This window comes from Pongo pygmaeus, chromosome 13, assembly GCF_028885625.2.
Source record: "Pongo pygmaeus isolate AG05252 chromosome 13, NHGRI_mPonPyg2-v2.0_pri, whole genome shotgun sequence".
Lineage (NCBI taxonomy): Eukaryota > Metazoa > Chordata > Mammalia > Primates > Hominidae > Pongo > Pongo pygmaeus.
Window position 1 is genome coordinate 36757051 of NC_072386.2, and position 25856 is coordinate 36782906.

Below are 25856 nucleotides of genomic sequence, written 5' to 3' on the forward strand. Positions count from 1 at the left end.
CCTCAAATTAAGGACACAATCTTAAAAGCAAGAGGAAATCTAACAATTACGAAAACCCAGCAGAGACAGTAACTGATTATACAAGGTAGTTGGAGGAGGAGGGTCCAATGGTCACGAAGACAGACATTTGACTTTGAGCACTCTTGACTACCAAATTTCTATATAGAAGGGCTCAAGGGCAATCATCTGGCTGAAACTCAGAGCTATACAGAATATATATATATTTTTTTCCTTAAGAGACAGAGTCTCACTCTGTCACTCAAGCTGGAGTACAGTGACACAATCATAGGTCACTGCAGCCTCAAACTCCAGGGCTCAAGTGATCCTCCCATCCTCAGCCTTCCAAGTAGCTCGGACTACAGGCATGCATCATGGTGCCTGGCTAAAGTTTTTTCAAAATTTTTTGTAGCAACGGGGACTCCCTCTGTTCCTCGGGCTGGTCTCAAACTCCTGGGCTCAAGTGATCCTCCCACCCTCAGCCCCCCAAAGCACTGGGATTACTACAGGCATGAGCCACCACATCCAGCCCAGAGTACATTCTTAAAGCTAGTTTACATGAGCAGTATCATCAGCACACTGATAAAATGGCTGATAAAAAATAAGTACTTCATTCACATTAATGGGCTCTATGTTTTAGAGACACAAAATCCAGGACTTTTCTTTTCCTAACATTTTATTAACTATTCCAATTATCAGTTATGGAATTTACCTAGTTTCTTCCTCCCACAAATTAAGCTATGGAACCATCAGCCTAAAACCATACTTTTAAACAAATATTTTGACAATTTTTATCTTTTTTATTACTTGTTGTGGATGGCTTATAGAAAAGCTGATGGGCACTATCAATAAATTTTGAGCTGATTTTATAAATTTATCCAGACTATGGCTCAAGGGTGGATTCTAGAGTCACCAACTGATTGATCCTGTCCCTCAAAAAAGAGGGGAAAAATTCTGCCTATGCTTTTCAAATGCCCACTTTGTTATACTGTCTAATATGGATCTCTTTCTCATTCTTCTGCTGCTTAGCTTCTCATCTACTGCTTCCCAGTCCCTAAGTATTTCCATGTATCCTCTCTAAGATCAGGCAGCTCGATTCTGTTTCATCACCTTGTATTAAACCCTGACACCTGCTCACACTTAGCCTCAGCTCTTGCTTCAAAAGCTTAAAAAATCCAACTGCCACCAACACTCCCGAATTAACAGGACAAGATAATTGGAACCCTTTTAACCACAGCTGACCCTTGAGAAAAGGTTCACTTATACGTGGCTTTTCTTCCACCTCTGGCACCCCTGAGACAGTAAGACCAACCTCCCCTTTTCTTCCTCCTCCTCACCCTACTCAACGTGAAGGTGTAGATGAAGACCTTTATGACGATCCACTTCCACTTAATGAAAAGTTCTCTTCTTTATGATTTTCTTAATATTTTCTTTTCTCTGGCTTTCTTTGTTGTAAGAACACAGTATATAATATATAAAATGTGTACGAATCAACTGTTTATAATATCCATAAGACTACTGGTAGTTAAGTGCTTGGGGAGTAAAAAGTTACATACAGGTTTCTGACTGCATGAGGGATTGGCACCCCAAGACCCCAAATTGTTCAAGGGTCAACTGTATATGATTCATAAAAATTCATAAAAATTGAAAGTTTTCAACATTAAAGAGCAGGTGCAAGAAAACAGTAATTTTTAGTTATTATATTCTCAGAGAGACCATTAAGACACATTAAAATTAAACCCAGAGTAGAAAATAGTTTTATCTTAGCCAGTAATTTCAAAATCAAGCTGAAGTAGATCGCAACTCGGTGGTGTGACAGAGCCACTTGGTCAATATTATAAGCAGAGAAAGCAGCAACCATATGATGTGGAAGAGACTGCTATTTATCCACCAACATCTGTTCTCTTCTTTTGTATTAACAAAACTGTAACCTGAACAGCTTCATTACATTTCCCAGCCTCAAATACGGTACAGTATGAAAACGTGATCAAGTTCTCTCCAGTGGTGTTTGAGCAAAAGTGACGTGCCATTTCCAGGCTGGAGTCTGCTTCCTCCACTCTCTCTTCGGAACCACAGTGAATTCTGGGCAACAGCCTAGATGCAACCATGCACATGAAGACAATGGCCCTGGGACTCTGTCGAAAAAACAAAATGGGAAGAACGTGGATCCCTAAATGATAGCTTGCTGCACGGCTGCATACCTGGAACTCCAACTATTACAGGAAAAACTTCTACACTGTTTGAACGATTGCATTTTGGGGTCTCCTTGTTGCAATATCTAGTACTTCCTTAACTAATATAATGGACCTAACATCATCTCCCTCCCTACATATTTTCACTAGAGAAATGAAGAAACAATGTCAGAGAGCTTAAAGCAACTTGCCAAAAAGGAAAGTCATCATGACAGAGTTCAAGTGAGAACAGAGGTTTCTTGACTTCCAACCACGTGTTCTTTCCACTGGACCATCGGTAACATGAGGCATGACCTGCACATTCCACATCACTGCATCATATCCCAGGAATTTTAAGATCAATAATTCAAGTACTGAGAAAATTTACATGACTATGAGTTCAGATGATCTCACTGGTTGCCATTTACTAAAAGTACAATGAATTCTATCAAATTCCTGCCTTTACAATTTAGTTCCTTCTCAATATCACATGCTACTTACAGATTTTGAAATGGGAGCCTAAAATAAGATCAAAGGCAGGAAATTCCAAGTCAGAACGGATTGCTGTCCAGGAAAACAGGGCATTAAAATAAAAAATAAAACCACAAACTTGGCCAGGCACGGTGGCTCATACCTGTAATCCCAAGACTTTGGGAGGTCAAGGCAAGAGGACCACTTGAGCCCAAGAGTTTGAGACCAGCCTGGGCAACATAAGGAGACTCCATCTCTACAAAAAATTTAAAAATTAGCTGGGTATAGTGGCTCATGCCCATAGAAACAGCTACTTGGGAGGCTGAGGTGGGAGGATCACTTGAGCCCAGTAGATCAAGGCTCCAGAGAGCCAGGATTGTGCCACTGTACTCCAGCCTGGGTGACAGAACCAGCCCTGTTTAAAAAAAAAAAAAAAAAAAAACATAAAACTGAATAATGCCTAACTAGTTACAAATTTTCTCTAATTATTGTGTTTTAACGTGTGGTATATGGATGTGTATATGCTAAATACATGAGTATATCAATGAAAAATAGTTATTTTTTTAAATCTAACAGCTTATGAATCTCTAGAATTTTTTCAACATCCAATCTAAATCTTCAAAGTTAGCTTTTTTATTTTTTCCAATATTATAATTTTTAAGTATTTTTCCTTCACCAAAACAACTACATATATTGCTCAGTACAAAACATTTTCTAAATAAAGACTTCATGTTCATACAAAATATTTACAGTATATTTACAATAAAACTGATACCTAATTATTTTAAATGTGTTACTGGCCAATAAATGATAGCAAAATCTCCATATTCACAATCTTACTTCAAATACCATTCAGTTAACTAAATTAGCAAAACATCATAGAATGGATGCTTTAGATATTTTGCTTGTATTTTCTCCCCTCACAAATGACTCAAATTTTGTATACTCACTCTCTAAAATAACTTACCTAATTCTTAGCAAATATTAATATGGTACAAAGTATACATAGTGTAAGGATGTAATATTTGGGATTTTTTATAAAATACTCAAGTATTGAAAGAAAAATAAAAGAAGATTGATAGATGAAACAGGAATGTCTAAATGTTAATAGGTACACTGGAATTCATAATACTAGTCTCTATTTTTATGTTTGAAATTCTCCATAATAAAAGGTCTTTTAAAACCCATGTATGTGGCTCTTACTAGGGGAAAGGCAATATTCTAAGCATTTTACATGTATTAACTCATTTAACCCCCACAATAACCCAGAGATAGTTACTCATTTTACAGATTAAGAAACTGAGGCACAGAAAATTTAGATAACTTTCCAAAGGTCACAAAGTAAGTGACAGAGCTGGAATTCCAACCTAAGTAGTCTCGCTCCAGAGTACATATGCACAAAGAAAAGCCCGGAATGTACAAATTGTGGATAATTTTTATTTTTGCTCATTCCCAGTTTCTAATCGTTCTATGAGAATATGTGTTTTGTAATTTTAATAAAGTTACCAAAATAGGAAAATCTTGACTCACATTCTAATACATTTTGTAGAAATAGAGGATATAACTTTCTGACACCCAAATCACTGAAAGCATAGAAATCCATCATTAAAGGGTATCATAAAGTGAGCAGCAATTTAATAGAAAAATTGTTGATAAAATAATGAAAGATTACTTTGTTACTTACATTTACCAATGCTTTATGAAAAGAGTAATATTGAAAAGTGGCCAGTGTAATTTAGCCAGATAGATTAAGTTTAAACCACTTAAAAGCTTTCTTCCTTCATTTTCAAGGAGAAAAATAATTATTATAATTTCCCCAAGTAGACTGCTAGGAAATCTTCCTCCAAAATAAAAGCTCTTACTCTGGAAAAGAATTATATAGACTGATTACAAGTTTATTGGCAACATTTTTGATTGTTGCAAAGTGACCAATCAAGCTCATTTGGTATTTTTCATAAAAACTAAATTTCTAAATTCATGTAGAATGGAACAGATATGGTTTAGTTATTTTAATATGCATACTTAGTGCTAATGAAAGCTGAGGACTAAATGAACAAAAAAATTTTACAAGAAGATAGTAAATTTCTCTATTTTCAACAAAGTCAATGTACATACACCAAAATGGACATGGAGAGTATCTCTATATTTGAATCCTTAATGGTTACAAGGACAAAAACAAAGTTATCGCAGTACTGTTAGAAGAACCACAGTGAAAATGTTCAAATGAATAAGATCAATAGTGCACTGTGAAGCAATGACATATATTCTTTTGCAAACTCTAAGATTGTCCACAGAGAAGAATAACACCTTAATCTGATTAAGCCCACAGTCTTACCTACCTCTATCATCATGATAACAGAGCAACCCGATACAGACAGCAAAGCTCTGAGGGGCTTTGGGGGATAAAGGGAGGAGGGAACCATAGACCTGGATGCAAATCCTGGTTCCAGCACTAGGCAAATCACTTACCATCTTGGAACCTGTTTCCTTATTGGTTAAACAAGGTCCTGTGCATAACAATATAAAGTATGCCTTAAAGCCAACAGAGTCTTGCACATAGCAGGCACTGTAGAAATGTGTGCTTCCTCCCTCCCTCAATACCATGCGGGACAGTCAAGGAAGGTGAATGATGGAAAAGAATTTGAATTTAAGTGATGAGGAATCTCTCATCAAGTGAGCAGTAATGAAGTAGAAAAATTGTTTTAATGATAAAAGATAAATTACTTATATACAAAGATGGGATCTTGTATGCAAGCCACTAGAGAGAAATAAGACACCAGCCCCAAGGTTAGAATATACATAAGATTCCCATTTAAAATACAGTTTATGCAGCACTATTCACAATAGCAAAGACATGGAATAAAATACAGTTGACTTTTAACTCATATGCTGAAAACTTTTCAATAGCTCCCCACTGCAACTCCATGGGAAGGCCAAAAGGTCCTGGTCTTGCAACTCTCCTTCAGTCAGGGCACTTCAGCCACATTGGCCTTCAGTTTCTTCCTTGAACCACCCCGACAACCACACCCTCAGCTCCTTCCACATCTGGGTCTAGAACTCTCAGGTCCCTCAGCCTCAAGTGCTCTTGACTTGTTCAAATGTTCAAATAAGCTGTTTCTTCTCTCCCTTCACATGTTCCCTCGAACCTTCCCTATCCCCCTACCACCCCCATACATAGCCTCAAATAGTTCCCTACTTGCCACCGCAGTGACCCACTATTGTACCACTCATAGTTTTTATCACAATCTCAAATGATTGTCATTTACTTATTTCTGCTTCCCTACTCTACCCCCACCTCCCCAAATGCAAACTCTTTAAGGCAGGGACCTTTTTTTTTTTTGAGACGGAGTCTTGCTCAGTCGCCCAGGCTGGAGTGCAGTGGCACGATCTCAGCTTTTACCACTATCTCCCCAGCATATAACAAGTACCTATTCAATAAAGATTCACTGAATAAATGCAAAGCATAACATAGGATTTGGAATACCATGTTGGATTAAACAGCTGCTATGTGCTAAGCACTCCACAAGACACTTTAACTAATTCCACTAGATCCTCACAACAACTTTGAGGTAAATATTAACTCCATTTCCCACACGAGGAAATAGGAGCTCAGGGAAGAAGTCACTTGCCTGAGGTTATACAGTGGTATTAACAGCCAGGATTTATTGAGAATTTTACCATGTGCCAGGCAGGTACTGTCAAAGCTTTTTATACGTATTCTCTCACTCGATATTCAAAACAACCCCATGACATAAGCACTACCACTAACTTTATCTTCATATGAAAAACCAAGTGAGGAAAGGAGAGGTCAAAATTAATTGCCTAATTATGTAAGAAGCAAAAGCATGAATATAAACAGTCTGCCTCCAAATCTCACATGCTTAACCACGCTTTAATAAAGTATAGATATAGTTGACTTAAAGTTTTTGTAAAATTAAGAACATCAAGCAGCCAGTGGCCCATGCCTGTAATCCCAGCACATTGGGAGGCTGAGGCGGGAGGATCACTAGAGGCCAGGGGTTCGAAATCAACCTAGGCAACATAGTGATACCTCATCTCTACAAACAATTTGAAAAATTAGCTGGGTACGGTGGTACATGCCTGTAGTCCTGGCTACCCAGGAGGCTGCAATGGGAGGATCATTTGAGCAATGGAGATTGAGGCTACAGTGAGCTATTATCATGCCAACGCACTCCAGCCTGGGCAACAGAACAATGCCCTATAGCTAATAATAATAATAATAATAAAGTTAAAAAACTAAAGCTAAATTAAGATAATCCATTAAAGCATTTCGCTCAGAGCCATGAACACAGCAAACAATTTTTAAATGTTAGTTATTATTCTTAGTCTGAATCTAATACCTTGTTTTTTCCATTATATTTTGCTGCATCTCAGGAAATCAAATAAATCTTTAAATGAATTACCTGGGTTTGCATATACTTGTTAAATCAAATTCCCAAAGCAGCTTATCAGCATATGCAAACAGCTTTGTATCTTTGTATATACTGCAATCCTAAAAAGGTAATCAAGTCTAATGCGCAAACGTTACATATTAAAGGGTTACTCCTTGCCCAGAGCACAAAACATAGAAATTGTTTATCTAAACCTAACTTTCATCCTTGTGGCACCGTCACCAGCAATACATCTCCCACATCTGTATATGTTCTTTGGTTATATGCCTTTATTTCATCATTGACTGTTCAGTTTAAGTTCAATGAGTAGCTAACAAAGGATAACAATTGGCCACTTCCATCACGACAATTATCAATCTGTAGTAAATCTATGCTTCTTGTCACTGATATCAACACTTTCACATCTACATTTTGTTTTTTTAAATAAGTAAATAATCACTAAAATTAATTAAAGCAATTATATACCCAAATGATTGCTTAAACACTACACACATACAGATGGCAATGCCACTGCAAATGAATACTTAGCTGGCAGGAAACCCCACCATGTGACAGGTGAAAACACAGCTCAATGAGACAGGGAAATTTGTGTGTGCATGAGTTCACTTGTAAAAACAGGGTTTGAAATAATATTGGAATGCTCAGGAAGAAATGTCCAGAAGCAGGAAGATCAAAAGGAAGCCACTGCACGTTCTTTCTCAGTTCCTGCAGCTGCCTCAGAAAACAGGGCTTGAACTAAAATTTGGCATCACATTCCAGGTAGAGGGAATATGAGGATATGGTTTAAGAGGACAAAATGGAGAGCTAAGATCAGTCTCTAATGTCCCTTCCAGCTCTGAGAGGGTTATAATCACTCCTCAAGACATTCTTGTCTCATTCTCAAGGGCCTAGTTTCCATCTATATAGCAGCTGCACCTGCTCAGATGCCAGTAAAGAAGAGTCAGAAGTGGGAAGGGTCCCCATTGACCAAGCCTGCTGCATTATTATCCTGGACATTTGGATTTCTTAAGAGAAGCAGCTTCTTGTTCACCCACTTCAGGGCCTGGCATGGAATAAGCAGTTAATAAATGTTTGCTGAATTACTGTGTTTAGCACAGTACCTAACAGACTCAGAAATGTTAGAATCAGGATTCCAAGGCTTATTTTGTTTTCAGATCAACTTTCCAAAACAGAAACTAAGAAATAGAGAGGAATCTATATCTTTTTCATTAATTAAGACTCATGAAACAAAGACCAAAATAAATAAGAGCCAGAAGTAGAAAAATAAGTGTTTAAACAACTTTATGTCCAAATTAGTATAGTAACTTGAATTTAGTGACCAACACATTTAGGAATTGATGATAATTCTTTTTAGACACATCCTAAACTCCCAGTATTTTTTTTTAACTAGGCAAATCATTTTTGTGTAGATAGTGCAAAGGTGAACTTCAGCCAAATTCAAATCCAAAATCAGCACAATCTACATCAGTAAAATTTCATTACACTCTCATGAATTTTGGTACATTTTCTTTAAAAAAAAAATCAAAGAACACATGTAAAAGCTAACAAGACTGTTTCTTCACTGTTTCCAGCTGAATCTAATAGAGATGGAAAATGGGTCTTTGTTACTTTAATACAACATAAGTTTTACATGAATGCTTCCATTGACAGCTATTATTTATCATAGCTATGTGCTTAATCTGCTATGTATTACAATCCTTTAAAAACCCACAGTATCACCTCTGTGTATTTCCCATTGGGGTAAAAGGAATTTTAAATAATTTCTTAAAAAAAAAAAAAGGAACATTTACTAATCTTCTATTATACAGCTAGCATTACTCATGGCTGTTTTTATTTATAGGGTGCAATCATCCTAAGCAGGAGTTCATTAGTAAATCATTTCATATTAGCATGGAAATATCAAGCAGCATATTCAAGAATCAGAAGAGGATCTTGGCAGAGAACAGTATGTAGGATGTCTTTCAGATAAAGTTAGTTTAAGAATTTTATTTAAACAAAGATGGAGGAGGAGGAGAACGAAGAAGGGGTTAAGATGTAATATGTAGCTCTTCATATTTTTTTTTTTTTTTTTTGAGATGGAGTCTTGCTCTGTCGCCCAGGCTGGAGTGCAGTGGCACGATCTCGGCTCACTGCAAGCTCCGCCTCCCGGGTTCATGCCATTCTCCTGCCTCAGCCTCCTGAGTAGCTGGGAATACAGGCGCCCGCCACCATGCCCGGTATATTTGTATTTTTAGTAGAGACGGGGTTTCACTGTGTTAGCCAGTATGGTCTCGATCTCCTGACCTCGTGATCCACCCACTTGGGCCTCCCAAAGTGCTGGGATTACAGGCATGAGCCACTGCGCCCGGCCGCTCTTCATAATTTTTTTAATTTCACAAATGTTAAAACTAGTATATATGATTTGCATACATACAGGCCTAATGGAACTTTTCAACACTCTGTTTTAAGTAAATGACCGACTAGATGAACAGCAACAGCCACTCCAAAGACCAGCAACTTACAATAAAGCCAATGTTCAAAAGAGTTTCATTTCACCCTCAAAGACTACTTCTGCCTTTCAGCCCAAATTCAAACACTATCGAAGAAATTGCTCCCAATCTGGCTTACTTCCAAACTGATAGAAAGGTTATCAAAGATCAGATCAGCTCAGGAACAAGCCACACAAATAAGGCAGAACCAGCATGATTCCAAGAACCACAAAAGTCTCCCCAAGTCCCACCTACCATACCTAATTTCATAGGGAACTTTAGCGCCATGAAGCTGAAAGTCTGAGGTAAGCCAAAAACTAAACCACTCTGTGGAACTGGGCAGTCTGGGTACGACTTCCTGAGCATTTGATCTTACTATCTGACACTTCTTGGCTATATCCCAAAGTGTGGCATACATCCTTCAAGTTCTATTCAGCACCCATTTTAAAAGTGAGTTAAGAATTAAAAAGGTTTAAAATCGAGCACATTTTGTGCAAAAGTATTCATGGATAAATCTAAAAGATAAACTAAGGACTATGCAGATAAAATATTGATCAGTAATTGAAAATAACATTTGTAAAGAGTTTTAATAATGTAAAGAAAAGTTTACAATAAAAAACACTTGAGAAATTTTTGCACACAACCACGAACACAACAAAGTTTAAAATATAAGCCGGGTGCAGTGGCTCACACCTGTAATCCCAACACTTTGGGAGGCTGAGTTCAAGTCCAGCCTGGGCAACATAGTGAGACCTCATCTATACAAAAAATAAAAAATTAGCCAGGCACAGTGGCGTGTCCCTGTGGTCTCAGCTACTCAGGAGGCTGAGGTGGGAGGACTGTTTGAGCCCAGGAGGTCGAGACTGCAGTGAGCCGATGATTGCAACACTACACTCCAGCCTGGGTCACAGAGCAAGACTCTATCTCAAAAATAAAAATAAATATACGTGTGTGTGTGTGTGTATACACATATAGTATATATAATGTGTGTATACATGTGTGCATGTGTGTAATATAGAGAGAAACATAGAATTAAAAAAACAAATAGGCAAAAATGTTGATAGGGTTATTTCTGAACAGGATGATGGATGATTATGTAACCTACTGTATTCTCCCTTTGCTACTTTTAATTTTGTTCTTACAATGGGGCATACATTACTTATTTTAAATTACAAAGAAATTAATTCTCTTCAAATAAAAAAATAAAATGTTTAATTGCAATTTTAAAAAAAATGATCTTATTTATTCACTTGAAACCACGGTCTTTTATCATTCTCTAAAGAGGTGGTTTCACCACAGTACACGCCAAGACAAAAAAAAGTCTCACTTGATCCAATTATACCACTTATTAAGAACTATTTAATGAGAAAGTCACACCTTTGAGTTATTAGAAGCTATAATGGTCCTGCAGAGTTCCAAACAAGTAAACTAACAGAATTACCTTTGATTCTAAATTGTTTGCCAGGAGATTAATCCATCTGCACCTGAAAAAAACATCAAGTGTTCCTCCAGTGTGTTCAACATCCTCCAGTCTCATTTTAATCAAGTATGTTAGCTTCAGTGTAGAGGGCATTTTTAATTGCTTGAACTACAGTATAAGTAGTTTTTTATTTTAATTTTCCAAATTCATACACAACATAATACCAAGAAAATCAAAATTTTAGTCATCAATAGGTAAATTTTAGAGAGGTCTTTAAACGTTTTGGCATCTGTTGAAGAATAAAAAAAGCTCTTTCCGATAGTGACATTTGAACAGACACCTGAAGGAAGTAATGCACAGTCCAAACAGAAGGAATAACCTTGAGATGGAAGCATGTTTGGCAAGTTTAGGAAAGACCAAGGACACCAGTGTTGGCTGGTGCAAGTCAGCAAGTTGGGCAGTTAGAGATTACAGAATGAAGCAGAAACCCAGATCATGTAAGCCTCTACAGGGTGCTGGGAGTCTTTGGATGTTTCTCAGTGAGACGGGAAGTCCTACAGGGTTTGGGAAAGAGGAATGGCATATTTGACTGACATTTTTAAAACATCATTATGGCTTCTAGGAAGAATAGAGACCATAAGAGGGCAAGGATAGAAAAAAGAAAAAGAGATGGACCAGATAGGTTACGTCAATAATCCAGGAGATAAATCATATTGCTTTGGACAAGGATAACAGCAGTAGAGATGGTGAGAAGAGGTCAGACTTAGGACATGTTTTTTTTTTTTCCAGATTTATTGAGGTATAATTGATGTCTTAGTCTGCTTTTTGCTGCTAAACAGAATATCTGAGATTGGGAATATTTTATAAAGAACAGAAACTTATTGGCTCACAGTTCTGGAAGCCGGGAAGTCTAGTATCAAGGTGTCAACATCTGTGGAGGGCCTTTGTGCCACATCATCACATGGTGGAAGTGCAAAGAGACAGAGGACAGGAGAGGACGGACTTTTACATTGGCACCAATCTCACCCTTGAGGGTAGCACCCTCATGACAATCACCTCTTAACAATCCCACCTCTTAATACTGTTACAATGGCAATTTATTATTATTATTATTATTATTATTATTATTATTATTATTATTATGAGATAGAGTCTTGCTGTCACCCAGGCTGGAGTGCAGTGGCATGATCTCAATTCACTACAACCTACATCTCTTGGGTACAAGCAATCTTCTCACCTCAGCCTCCCAAGTAGCTGGAAGTACAGGCTTGCACCACCACACCCAGCTAATTTTTGTATTTTCTTAGTAGAGATGGGGTTTTGCCATGTTGCCCAGGCTGGTCTCAAACTCCTGGGCTCAAGCCATCCACCTGTCTCGGCCTCCCAAAGTGCTGGGATTACAGGCATAAGCCACAGCACCTGGCCAATGGCAATTAAATTTAAACATGAATTTTGAAAGGGACAAGCATTCAAACCATAGCAATTGACAAATAAAAACTGTATATATTTAGGGTACAAAACCAGATGTTTTGATATATGTATACAGTGTGAAATGATTTCCATAATCAAACATATCTATCACCTCTTGTTACCATTGTGTGTGTGTGTGTGTGTGTGTGTGTGTGTGTGTGTGTGCGCGTGTGTATGGTGAGAATACTTGAAATCTACTCTCAGTAAATTTCAACTATACAATACATTATCATTAAGTATAGTCACCATGTTATATATACATTAGGTCTCCATTTGGTCAAAGGATACATGCCTACAGTTATAAGTATTTCAGAAATATTTGGTAAGATCTGCTAATGGATTAGACATGAAATGTGAGACGAGTGAAGGATGACTCCAAAGTTTGGGGTTCAGATAACTGAAAGAACGAAGCAGTCATACACTAAGATGCAGAAGTCAAAATCATTTATCCATTTCTAAAATAACACAGCAATGCATGAGTCTCCTAAATTCTTGGAAGCTCAATTTACTTTTGTCCATATCAGCTAAGAAAAGCTATATGATAAAAGGATGCCACATGCAGATTGTATAAGCTTCATCTGCTTCTCAATTTTATTTGGGGCCAATCTTGACTATACACAACAAATGTTAAAATGTGTGTGCTTAGCTGCAGATTGGATTTATATTAAATTCATACCTAACACCAATGCTGCAGTCAACACCTGGCCAGGTCCTATCCAATTTCCAATCCCTGTAAGGCCTCAGTGGCCCTCTAATCCATACCTATCCCACATAGCTTTTAAAATATTATAAATTGAAACCAGTAAGATACAGAGAAGGAGAGGAGACAGGTAAGTTAGTAGGTAGATGAGTAGATAATCCTTACTTTCCTACCTTGCCTTCCTTTGTTGTCCATTCCATTTCATATCTCTTTACAGGCTTTATGTCAAATGTTCAACATGTACTGAAGGCACTGTGTACATATATAAATGCAGGATGAGGGGGCAGGGAAAAAATTGATTGTATTGTAAAAAGAAATGTGAGGAAAGAAAAAATGAAAGCATACTTACGTGCTTTAGAAAAATCTTTACCAATATGAAGTTACTTTGTTAATATATAATTTGATTTGTGAATGAATCATCAACTGTTGCTAAAACTATTAAGTTAAAGGAAGATAGGGAACTTTATATTAGAGGGGTCAGGATGATCCCACTTGAATCCATTGATTCATCTTAGCATCACTAAAAGTAAGAATACCACACATTGTATCCTCATGAGTGATGGAATAGGACATACACAGGCTTCTGTAAAAACACTCTTACCTAAAAAAAAATTTGCCACTAATATACACAACTCTCTACATTTAATTACCAATTTACAAGAAATACATGAGATACAGGAACAAGGTACCTCTTCCAGGACAATACCACTTGCAGAGAAATAGATCAAGTCCAGAATTTGGGACACTTTACAGGACAAAGGACTCGGTTTCTCCAACAAATCAATGACATGGGAAAAAAGAAGGAGTGGAGGGATTGTACAGAATAAGTGACTAAACAGACATAGTAATCAAATTATATTATATTTGGGAAACTTACATGATTCTGATTTCAAAAAACCAATTCTACTAAGACAACCTTGGCACAACTGAGAAATTCTGAAATATGGACTGTATTGGATAATATTTAGGAATTCTTATTAATTTTGTTAGTGTTGATAATGAATGGCCTAGTAATAGTGCTTTAAGAAGTCCTTATTAATTAAAGACAATTACTAGGGAAGAAAAAATGTTAGAGAGAAAAACAAGATTGACAAAATGTTGATGTTGTTGAAATTAAGTTCATTCCCTATATTCCCTATTAATGTGTGTGTTTTAGTAAGACATTTTTAAAAATAAAAGAAAATAGAAAAAAAAGTAACGAGATTGTAAGATTGCAATGTGAACTGTTAAAAAACATTATTACCATTTTCAACTGCTAATCTGTGTGGATGAAAATTTCCTTGATTGTCTGCAACAAAACCAAAATACAAAATCACAATACAAAAATAAATTGGAGGCTGAGACATACAGAGATTATCATTTTTATTCACAATCATTCATTTCAATATTACGCTCCTTATAATAGCTTCATGGTTCAGATTGACTTTATAATAAGAGTATGCTATAAATTCAAATGTAAAATAGCTTTATTTTGAATAATAAAACCTTTATTTTGAATAATAAAACATTTCTCTTATCTGAAGTTCTCAGTAAGATATATGGAGGTGGAGAGAGAGTCTAAGACCTTAGAAAAGATTTGAAAATTTTCTGCCCTAGATTATTCCTTTCACCTGTTTCAGCTTTGCTTTGTACAAAAAATGTTATGATTTACAACTCAAAGTGAAGAAGTTGCTATTAAGTATCAAGAAAGGTATTGCATATAGTTAAGGAACATGATAATCTTCTTGCAAAGAGTAAATTAGAGTCTGGATGTGGAAGAATACTTGGTCTAGAAGACCTCTTTTAAAAAATGGATTGCAGCTGGGCACGGTGGCTTACACCTGTAATCCCAGCACTTTGGGAGGCCAAGGCAGAAAGATGACTTGAAGTCAGGAGTTCGAGACTGGCCTGGCCAACATGGTGAAGTGCCATCTGTACTAAAAATACAAAAATTAACCAGGCGTGGTAACACACACCTGTAATCCCATCTACTTGGGAGGCTGAGGCACAAGAATCACTTGAACCCAAGAGGCAGAGGTTGCAGTGAGCCAAGATCACACCACTGCACTTCAGCCTGGGCAACAGAGCAAGATTCCATCTAAATAAATAAATAAATAAATAAATAGTGATTGCAAAAGTACTTGCAAAGGAAACCAGGAATTCCCTCAGATAATGGCCCAGAGCTTTTCCATAAAGAATGGAAGAGACACCTAAGCCTGAAAAAGGTTGCAGTACCTTTCATTCCTTCATTCAAGAAATATTTATGAGATGCCTACCTTGTATCACACACTATACTAAGCACTGGGAATACAGAGAAAAATCCCTGCCCTTATAGATTACATTCCTAGTAGAGGGAAGACAAGAATAAGCAAAATAGTAAATTATATAGCATTTCTGAAGATAAGTGCTATGGATAAAAGTAAACCAGGGTGGCGGATAGACAATATTAGAGAGAGAGGTTTCTATTTTTAAAAGGATGCTCAGGGAAAGGCTGAGGAAGTACTCGAGTAGCCTGAAGGGGAGTAAAAGAGCGTTTCGTCATCTCAGAAAAGAAGATTCTAGGTGGAAAGAGTAGCAGTGCCAATGCCATGGTGAAAGCATGCCTCAGATGTCTGAAGAACAGCAGAGGCTAATTTGAGCAGATTAAGCAAGAGAGGGAGAGAGTGGTTGTAAATGGAGTTGGAAAGGCAACAAATGGGTCAGATCATGGCAAGCCTCACAGGACAATCCCAAGACTGCCTTTTACTTTGGGTGGCAACGGGAAGCCACTGGAGAGTTTGGGGCAGAGAAGAGATCTAACTCATGTTTTTATAAAATCACTCTGGCTGCTGTTCTGGCAATACTGTAAGGGGAAAGATAGAAGCAATCCGTTAGAAGGCCAGGACAGTTTGCAAAAAATGGCCTCCAATTGCTCCCAATCTCTGTATACAAACTGCTTTACAAAGTGACTTTGCTGCTCCCCTCAGAAAAAAAAGTAGACTAATTTTCTATCCCCTTCATCTGGCTTGACCTGGTGACCTGCTCTCACCAACAGCAGGGAAAGTGAAGCTGTAGAAGTTCTAAGTCCAGGCCTCAAAAGGCCACGTAGTTTCCTCTTGCTATCTTGCTTCCATTAGACCGCCATGTAAAGAAACATAAACATGAGATAGTTTACTGACCACGTAGAGCAGAGATAAGCCATCTCAGCTGAGGCCTCCAAACCTACCAGTGCCCATCACTACATGAGTGAGCATGGGCAAGACCAGCAAAAGAACTGCCCCCCATCTACCCCAAGCCCAACCTAAGCTGCCAACCACAGAATCACAAACTAATAAATAACTATTGGTTTAAGCCACAAAATGTTGGGAGTAGGTCACAATTGATAACTAATATATAGAGGCTACTGCAAGATCGGGACATAAATAATGGGGGCTTAGACTAGGGTGAGAGCAGTGGGTAGTGACAAGTACTTGGATTCTAAATACATTGTGAAGGTATAGCCAACACACTTTCCAAAGTAACAGTATATATATAGATTGTGAGATAAAGAAGAGTCAAGGATGATACTCAGGTTTTTAGCCTATGTCATAAAAAGGATGGAGTTTCTGTTAACTGAAATAGGGAAGAGTATAGGTAAAAAAGGAAATTCCAGAGTTTAGTTTGAAATATATATTAGTCATCCAAACAGAAAATGCTGAGTAGGCACTGGATATACGGAGTCAGGAGTTCAAGGGAAGGCCAGGCTGAAAATATAAATTTGGAAGCTAGTAGGGTATTACTAGTATTTAAAGCTAATATTTAGGCCAGGTGCCGTGGCTCACACCTGTAATCCCAGTACTCTGGGAGGCCAAGGCAGGTGGATCATTTTTCGAGACCAGCCTGGCCAACGTCTCTACTAAAACTACAAAAATTAGCCTGGTGTGGTAGTGCGCACCTGTAGTCCCAGCTACTCAAGAGGCTGAAGCAGGAGAATCACTTGAACCCGGGAGGCGGAGGTTGCAGTGAGCCGAGATCGTGCCACTGCACTCTAGCCTGGGTGACAGAGGGAGACTCCATCTCAAAAAATAAATTGGCTGGGCTTGGTGGCTCACGCCTATAATCCTAGCACTTTGGGAGGCCGAGGTGGGCAGATCACGAGGTTAGGAGATCGAGACCATCCTGGCTAACACAGTGAAACCCGTCTCTACTAAAAATACAAAAAATTATCTGGGCATGGTGGCGGGCACCTGTAGTCCCAGCTACTTGGGAGGCTGAGGCAGAGCTACTTGGGAGGCTGAGGCAGGAGAATGGCGTGAACCTGGGAGATGCAGCTTGCAGTGAGCCAAGATGACGCCACTGCACTCTAGCCTGGGGGACAGAGCGAGACTCCATCTCAAAAAATAAAATAAAATAAAATAAAATTAATTAATAAATAAATAATAATAATAAAGCTAATATTTAAAGGCTGAATGATATGATCCAGAAGTATAAGGTCTAATGACTGAGCCCTGAAGCACTCCAATGTTAACAGCACTCTTATCAGGGAGATAAGGAAGAACCAATAAAGGAGTCTAAAAAGGGACAATGAGGTAGGAGGAAAAACAGGAATTGTGGTATTTTTGCTAATAAGGGAAGAAAGTGTTTTAAGAAGCAGAGATTGGGCCAGCACCATGGCTCACACCTGTAATCCCAGCACTTTGGGAGGCCGAGGCAGGTGGATCACTTGAGGTCAGGAGTTCAACACCAGTCTGGCCAACATGGTGAAACGCCATCTCTACTAAAAATACAAAAATTAGCTGGGTCTGGTGGCACATGCCTGTAATCCCAGCTACTCAGGAGGCTAAGACAGAAGAATCACTTGAACCCAGGAGATGAAGGCTGCAGTGAGCCGAGGTCACGCCACTGCACTCCAGCCTGGGCGACAGAGTGAGACTCTGTCTCAAAAATAAAAATAAAGAAGCAGAGAGTGACTAGCTGTCTCAAAAAAAAAAAAAAAAAAAAATGCTGACAGGTCAACTGAGAGGTAAAAATTTGGAACAGACCTTTAGATTTAGGAAAATGAAAGGGCCAGACATGGTGCCTCCGCCTGTAATCCCAGCACTGTGGGCCCAGGCAGGAGGATTGCTTGAGGCCAGAAGTTCAAAACCAGCCTGAGCAACATGGTAAGACCCCCACCGCTACAAGAAATAGAAAAATTAGCCAGGTATGGTGGCACATATCTGCAGTCCTGGCTACTCAGGAGGCGAGGCAGAAGTACCACTTGAGCCCAGGAGTTCGAGGCTGTGGCGAGCTATGATCACACCACTGCACTTCAGAGTGGGTACTTTTAGTAAGAGTAATTTTTTGATAGAGGTGATGGAGAAAGCCTGATTAAAGTGGGTTTAAGAAAGAATAGAAGGAAAGTAATTGGACAGGAGTATAGTTATACCATAAGGGGTAACAAATAAATCGTGCAGTGGCTTAAGCAGGAATGGGGTCAAAAGCTATTATTTTAACATGGAAAAATACCAGCATACTTGCATAATGAAGGGAATAATCCAGCAATGAGGGGAAATGCAATGTTCAGAGAGAGAGAGATGCTGGAGCCAAATCCTTGGGAAGGTAAAAGGAATAAGACCTAGTGCATGAGTGAGGAGCTGTCCTTAGAAACAGACTCTAGGTCAGAAAATAACAGATGGCAATCTTAGGTAAATGCAGGTATGCCAACCTCCCACATTCATGGCAATTGCCATTCACATTAAGGCATTTCCTATACCTCTGGGCCCAGAATTGACCTAAAAATACTCAACATAACTTTCTAATACTACCAATAGATAAGAATTGGCACACATAATGAAATGTATTTGCAAAAGTATTTTGGGAGTTCAAAGATCAGGAAAAGGTACATAAAAGCAAATAGGCCACACTGTCCATCCTTTCTCTGACAGATAACACAAATATTCACTGGAGACATATATGTTATTTTTAAATTTAGAAACAGTACTATGCCAACTGTCCTACTCTGACAGAAACTATCATGACTTGATGGGTAAATGTTGACAACAGAAAGCTTCATCAAAATTTAAAGTCCCAACTACTAAAAGCTAGCCATGTGCTTCAGAAAAGCGCTGTCACCCTTATACCCAAATCTAAGCTCTTTCTTACCTGTCTTCTCCTCTAAATAATCTTTCCTCGCTCTCTTACTCCTTCCCAAGCTTTTACACTGATACCATAGTCAATAAGCTTTCTTATATCCTCAGCCTCTTCACTAGATGCTCCCCATACCTCCTAGGCCTAATAGAAACTAAACTCCCCTTCTTTGGTGGCCCCCATCAGTAAAGGCTAATCATCCTTACAAGTCCCAAGGCCCAGAAGAATGTTTCCAGACCACTTACCCCATCCCACCCCCACCCCCTGTACTTTTGAGGGCATAACATCTAAGTACCTTCATCTCTCATCTATAGTGATCACCACCATAGGCAATCTAAACCTCAGAAACTAGGATCACATTCCACCCTTCCTCCCTGGGTACCACAGTTATCTACAGTCATCTGCGTGAGCAATTCATCCAATGCACCACCAGTCTCATGGTTCCTGAACAACTCCGTTTCTACCATCTATATCCACAGCCAAACCCTACATGCCATCTGTACCCTAAAAATCTTCAATTCTAATATTCTACTCTGACCAGAGGATTTCTATCCTTTTCATTATCTCCCTTTTAGCTACAAACACTTGTATATTTACTTCATCCAGACTTTTAATCCTTTGAGCCAATTATGTTATCTCAATCTTTCAGCTCCTCCTGGCTCTATCGTCATCCCTATCCAGTCAAAACTTCACATTCCATCACTCTGACCATTCTTTCACCAATATTTTCAACTCCTTTGCATTCTTACCGTATGCACGTAACAAAATCCAAATATTGTATCAATCCAACTATTTATCATCTCTGATTCTAGTGAATTTTGCTGCCAAAAGTCACAAAATCATATGAACTAGTATTATTACAAATTAATGATCCTGGCCTATCTGGGAAACCTTCCAAAAACTGTAGTTAGCTCTTTCTCCTATTCCCTATGGTATCTGACCAGTCTCTTCTTGTTGGATTCCCTCCCTCCTTATCTTCTAGACATCCACTGTCATTAGGCTGTTCCTTCTGTCTTTTTCACTGGGTCATCTTTCCTAGAGGGTGGTGTTTCCCAGGGTTTCCCTTTTGTTTTATTCTTTCTTATTCTACAAACTCTCTTAGGCATCATCCATTCTCACATTGTTTTAACTACCTATAAATTGATAGCATCCTAATCTCTATCTCCAGCCTAGAATCCTCTCTTTATCTCCAGACCAAAGCAGCCAAATGCCCACTGAACAGCACCAATTGTGTGACCCAAACCCATGTCCAAGACTACTGATCTTATTCTCCCCATACATCTGATATTGCTCATGTGATTCCTATCTTGGGAAGTCATAAACCTAGGAGATATCCTTGACTCCATCACTTCTTCATCCCCTACATCCATCTGGCCACTAACTCAATCACCTTAATATATCTGGAATTCATCCTGTTCTCTCCAGCACCACTGCATTTTCGGAGTTCTGTCATATGTAATGCAAATGTTTGCCTTACTCCACTACAATTCATTCCTCATACTGCCTCATGAAACCGATGTTAACTTTCTTCCACTTAAAATCTATTACTCATGGATCACCATGGCCTCCAGATTAAAGCTCAAAATGGCTAACATGGTGTGGAAGAGAACTTTCACTATTCACCCCTTGTTTACTTTTTAAAGTTCATCTCTCTATTCTCTATCTTAACACATTAAGGGTCTATGTTCTGTCTCTAACCTATCTGTTTGTCCTCACTGCTTTCTTGTGCCCAGATGCCTTATCCTCTAACCTCACCAACTAATTCCTACTCACTTTCAAACTTCAATTCAGATGAAAATTCCTCCATAAAGCCTTCTCTGAATCTCCTCAAACCTCGCACAGTTTTCTCTATCCCCCACTATACTATGTGAACGACTAATTATAATGTTTATCCCATTGTATCTTGGCATTGTTTATGAAGTCCATGCAATACTGTAAGTTCCTTAAAGAAAAGTTAAGGACCTAGCACCAAAGTAGTTGTATCTTTGCTGAATGAAGGAATAAATAAAAAATAATGAATACAATACCTTTAATAACTATGACTCTTTAAAAATCACATTTACTTAAATGTTTCAACAATTAAAAACATTTAATAAAAAGTTTCCTCCATTATTCTCCATGTGTATGTCCTAATAGCATATACTAAAATCAGGTTTGGTTACATAAACCAACATGCGCAATGATTGGGAAATAGAGTAGAACTTAAGAATAAATTATGAAAGCAGGTAGGCCAAATAGAAAGGCTTGTCAAGAGAGAAGTGAAAGATACACCCTGGCAACCAAAAAACTTCATAAAACTACAGTTACAACACCCACAATTACTGTATTACATTTGTTCAACATATGTATCAGCCAAATTAGCAAGAACTCATCTGACCAAAAGGAGATTAGAAGATACCTTCGAAAGCATAAATCTCCAGTTTAGGAGCTTCAGTGGATGGTTCATTGGTCCCTAGGCAAGTAAAAAGATAAATCTTTAAATAAATAATAGTAATAAACTGACTATCTATGCAAGTTGGATTCTCAACTTCCTTTGGCCTAAAGAAATGTTTTCCCATCATGAACAATGGAAAGCTATACAGTATTAAAAGTCAAGGGTTTTGAAACATCTTCAAAATATATAAAACTAAAGTAACTCAGACTAATTAAATGAAAGCCAATATAAACTTTTAAAATCATAAACACAATTTTATTACTTTCAATATGACCTGAGTAGGAGAAAAAAAAAAAAAAACTATGAGGCCAGAAGTACTTAGAGGGTTATAGAAACTAAATTTCAATCCATTGTTTGAAAATAGATGGGCTCTTCCACATCACTTAAAACTTTGTTGTTTCAAATCATTTACATGGAGGAAATTCACAAATATCCCTTGTCCTATCAGCTTAGCAAATCTTGTTTCTTATCATGTGGAAATAGTAACAAAACCTCCATCAATCTATTACTAATTGTGAATCACAGACTTATATAAGTATACCATACTTTATTATACCATACATATCTGGATCTATAGATTTCTCAACTCCTAAAGAAATACGTACTACCCACTTGATCAAAATTTAAATTATCACCCTAATTTTCTTTTTGTGGTTAAACCAAGTTCATTGTTATACATCAAGAAATACTGATTAAGATCAAGCTTTGCTATAGACTAATAATCCTGACACTATTATTTCCTTACACTTCATCCAAATATAGTTATTATTTTTCATTGTGGTTTTTTCCCACTAGAATGTTAATGTCCTCAGCTCTTGAATTCTCCCCCTTAACCTTCCAATCTTGATCAGGTCCATTTCTAGAACTGAAAGATGTAGCACCGACGCTGAGGGATCACTTGAGGTCAGGATTTCGAGACCAGCCTCGCCAATATGGTGAAACTCCGTCTATACTAAAAATACAAAAATTAGCTGGGTGTGGTGGCATGCGCCTGTAATCCCAGCTACTTAGGACGCTGAGGCAGAAGAATCACTTGAACCTGGGAAGCAGAGGTTGCAGTGAGCCGAGATCGCAGCACTGCACTCCAGCCTGGCGACAGAGTGACCCTGTCTCCAAACAAACAAACAAACAAAAAAATAGCAAAGGCAAAATTTTAAAAAGTTATATTTTCTTAAATTTTCCAAACTTCTAATAGTGATATAAACAATTTAATTCAACTAATCATTTGTGGACAATATCCCAAAAGTATCATGAAACTAAGAATATTGTGTCTCAGACTGTTTCATAAATCATTTTAGACGGAGAAAAAGGCCAAACGATTTACTGGTAAGCACCATCAATCAATCAACAAATGAAAAACTCTGGTTACACTTCCATGAAAATTTTGATTTCAAACTATTTATTACAGGGCGCGAGGCCCTGTTCCGCCTCCTCCAGCTCCTCCTGATAACCTTTTGGTTATCAGGCATCAACTGGAGGCAACAATCAGTTAAAATCCAGTAAATTTGGGGTTAATGAAACAAATGTTAAAATAGATATAATATTGATAAATATTAGCCAAGCGATGGTAACTACCTAACATTGATTAAGTAAGCAAATAATCAAGGCAAAGGTTTTAGCTTCCACTAATCTATAAAAGCAAGTCAAAATGCTTTGAAAATTGCATTTTCATGCAATTGTTTCAATATCATACCTTTGTATGTAACATTAAAAAGCTCATGATTACTTCATTTCAAAATTTAGATGAGTCACAGTGCTTTCTATGCAGGAATTGGATGTGAATCAAAATTGTAAACATGCACTTGCTTGGTAGTCAAAAAGTGAATGTGGACAGATACAATGTTCGTTGACACAGTAAAACATAATCATAAAATGTAACCTGTGTTTTTAAAATAGTTACTTCCTAACTGCTAACACAGTTCAGGAAACATGCCATCTACCCCTCCTCTCCTTGAAAATCTCAAAATTATACTAATCCCATTCCCCTTCTTACAGATAGGCCACTGAAACCTGGAGTCATTACTGATACAGTTATCAGGATTACACCCTCAGAGCCACGATGGTTTCAGGGATACTAGAACCTGAAAATAACAAAAAAAAAAAAATCCAACTCAAATCTAGACAATAAAACTAGCATATAAACTGGAAGAAAACGCAGGAAATGCCGATTTTAGTATCTGGTATGAGGCTGACCATTAAGGAATCCATCAAAAAAGTTTGCAATGTATGAATGAATGACTGCATGAAATTGGCAGGATTTCATTCATTTCAAAAGCTCCAAATTCAGGAACCACACTGAGATATCAGGACGCCACAGCTGAAACTAAAATTCATGAAGGGTAAATGCAACATAACTGCACGTCTCCACACGTTAGCTGCTGCGAAAATTTCAAAACATATATCTAACATACTCTTTCTTCAAGTAATTGCCGCAAGTGCGGACGGAGCCAGAGAACTAGGAGGCTGAAAACAGGCCCTGCTCACCCATAAGCCTTTGCATTATAAGTGGACATGATCTGAGTGAGTCACCGGGAATGAGGAGACAGTCACCCCAGGCCAGGCAGGACGCGGCCACAATCTCCTGCTCTGCCCCCAACTAGGGAACCGGTCGAAGGAGAGTGGGACGACTGCAACCTGCTGCAGCTAAGTATGCAAGGATAGCGCCGACCGGCTTCCGAGTCGACATCCCACTGAGTCCCACCGCAGCCACCACAGCCAGCCCTGCCCAGGTATCTCGGAGCTCCGTAACCTCAGAAGGCCTAGTCCTCCAGAAGCTGAGAGCCCCAGCAGGACCGGACGAGGGCAAAAAGCCCCCCTCCCGGCTGCCCCTCGCCGCGACGCGGCCCTGCCGCCACATGCTCCACTGCCCCTTCTCCCAGCTCAGCCCCAGCCCCGCAGGGCCTCAGCCGCCCTCCATGCAAGCCGACCGGGCCGCAGGCGGCGCGACCCGGCGGCTCCCGAGCAGGGGGGCAGCGGTGGCAGCCCGCCGCCCCGCACGGCTTACCTCCTTTCTGCCACAAGCTCAGCCCAGCGCCGGCCGCCTGACGTGGCCCGCCCCGCCGCCTCGAACGCCCGGGGGCGGGGACTGCAGGAGAGAGCCAATGGGCTGCACATCGCGAGGCCCTGTTCCGCCTCCTCCGGCTGCGGCCCGCCCTCCCCGGCTCGCGCGCACGCGCGTCTAAGGCCCGGGCCGGGCACTGCGGTTGAAAGGCGGCGTGGGCGGCGGACCCGAGCTCCGCAGCCGAGCTGGTGCGGGGAGGGCTGCGCGCGGGGGCTGGCTGTGGAGCAGCACCGCAGTGAAGAGTTAGCCCAAGGAAAAGCAGATTAAAGGAAACTGCCTAGAGATGCCACTGCAGCGTGCCCGGGTAGTCCTGTTGGCAGCCTGCCCCTATGCAGCTTTTGGCAATACAAAACAGCTTCTTGGTATTTGGAGATTTTGTTTCCCGGGGGAAATAAATAATACTGATAACATTAAGGATTCAGAAAATTTAAAGCAGACAGCCGACTTGCAGCGAAGACGCTTCCTTCTTCGTCTAGTAGCTACTTGGTGTCTTTACTTCATTTGGCCAACACAGAACACTGCAGCTCTCGACGCCCCTGTGGTATATCCACTTGTTAGATAGTCCTGAGGTAGTTCTAGCCCAAGTGTTTCTGCTGATCTAATCTGGGGGGAATTGGCGCGAGTAATTATTCTGTTACGATTTTCCCAATACTTACTGAATGATAAACATGTATTTTCTCCTGGGGCGGGGCGGGGGCTTCCACGTGGGAAGGCTGTAACAGACAGACAGCAGCCACGATGATACACGCTGAAAACAGCCAGCAGAAAAAATGAGGAGAGAGTGGTATGACGGAGTGGAATTCCGGTTGTGGATGACAGAATGGAAATTATGCGCAAGATGAAAGAGTTAAGACAAATTACTCTAAAAATATCTGACTTAGTTGTTTCTAAACCCTGGGGCACCCTTAGGAAAAAATAAAAATAAAAAAATAAGTGCCTGGGCCTCATCACTTGGTTGAAAAATCTCTGCTGCCGGACCTTGACATTGATATTTTTCTAAGTTTCCAAAGTCATTTTAATGTATAGACAAGAAGTTCTGTTTCTCATTTGTAGGAAGAATTTGGTTCCCCATCACCTCAGAAAAGTAATTATGTATCACAGATACATAATTATCAGTTTTCCCAATAACCAACTATGCATTCACCCTCTAAGAATTTATCTAAATTAATCTTGGGGCCAGGTGGGC

General features: G+C 39.1%; 1 protein-coding gene across 9 annotated transcripts in view; it reads right to left on the reverse strand.

Annotated features, from left to right (window-relative positions):
• FOCAD (focadhesin) overlaps positions 1-24690 on the reverse strand; it is a 315699-nt gene extending 291009 nt beyond the window's left edge. For 2 of the 9 annotated variants that reach the window (XM_063650499.1, XM_063650491.1), the window contains exons 1-4: positions 23603-23687; positions 21574-21627; positions 14353-14397; positions 13283-13361 (exon numbers count right to left, since the gene is read on the reverse strand). In XM_063650499.1, the coding sequence (XP_063506569.1) occupies positions 13283-13304 (22 nt within the window). In that variant the 5' untranslated portion in view covers positions 13305-13361; positions 14353-14397; positions 21574-21627; positions 23603-23687. Of the gene's footprint in view, positions 1-10960; positions 11004-13274; positions 13362-14352; positions 14398-21573; positions 21628-23602; positions 23688-24613 lie in introns of those variants that run through there. The other 7 variants (XM_063650493.1, XM_063650494.1, XM_054501249.2 and 4 more) reach the window with 7 other exon arrangements.
• Positions 24691-25856: the final 1166 nt, after the last annotated feature.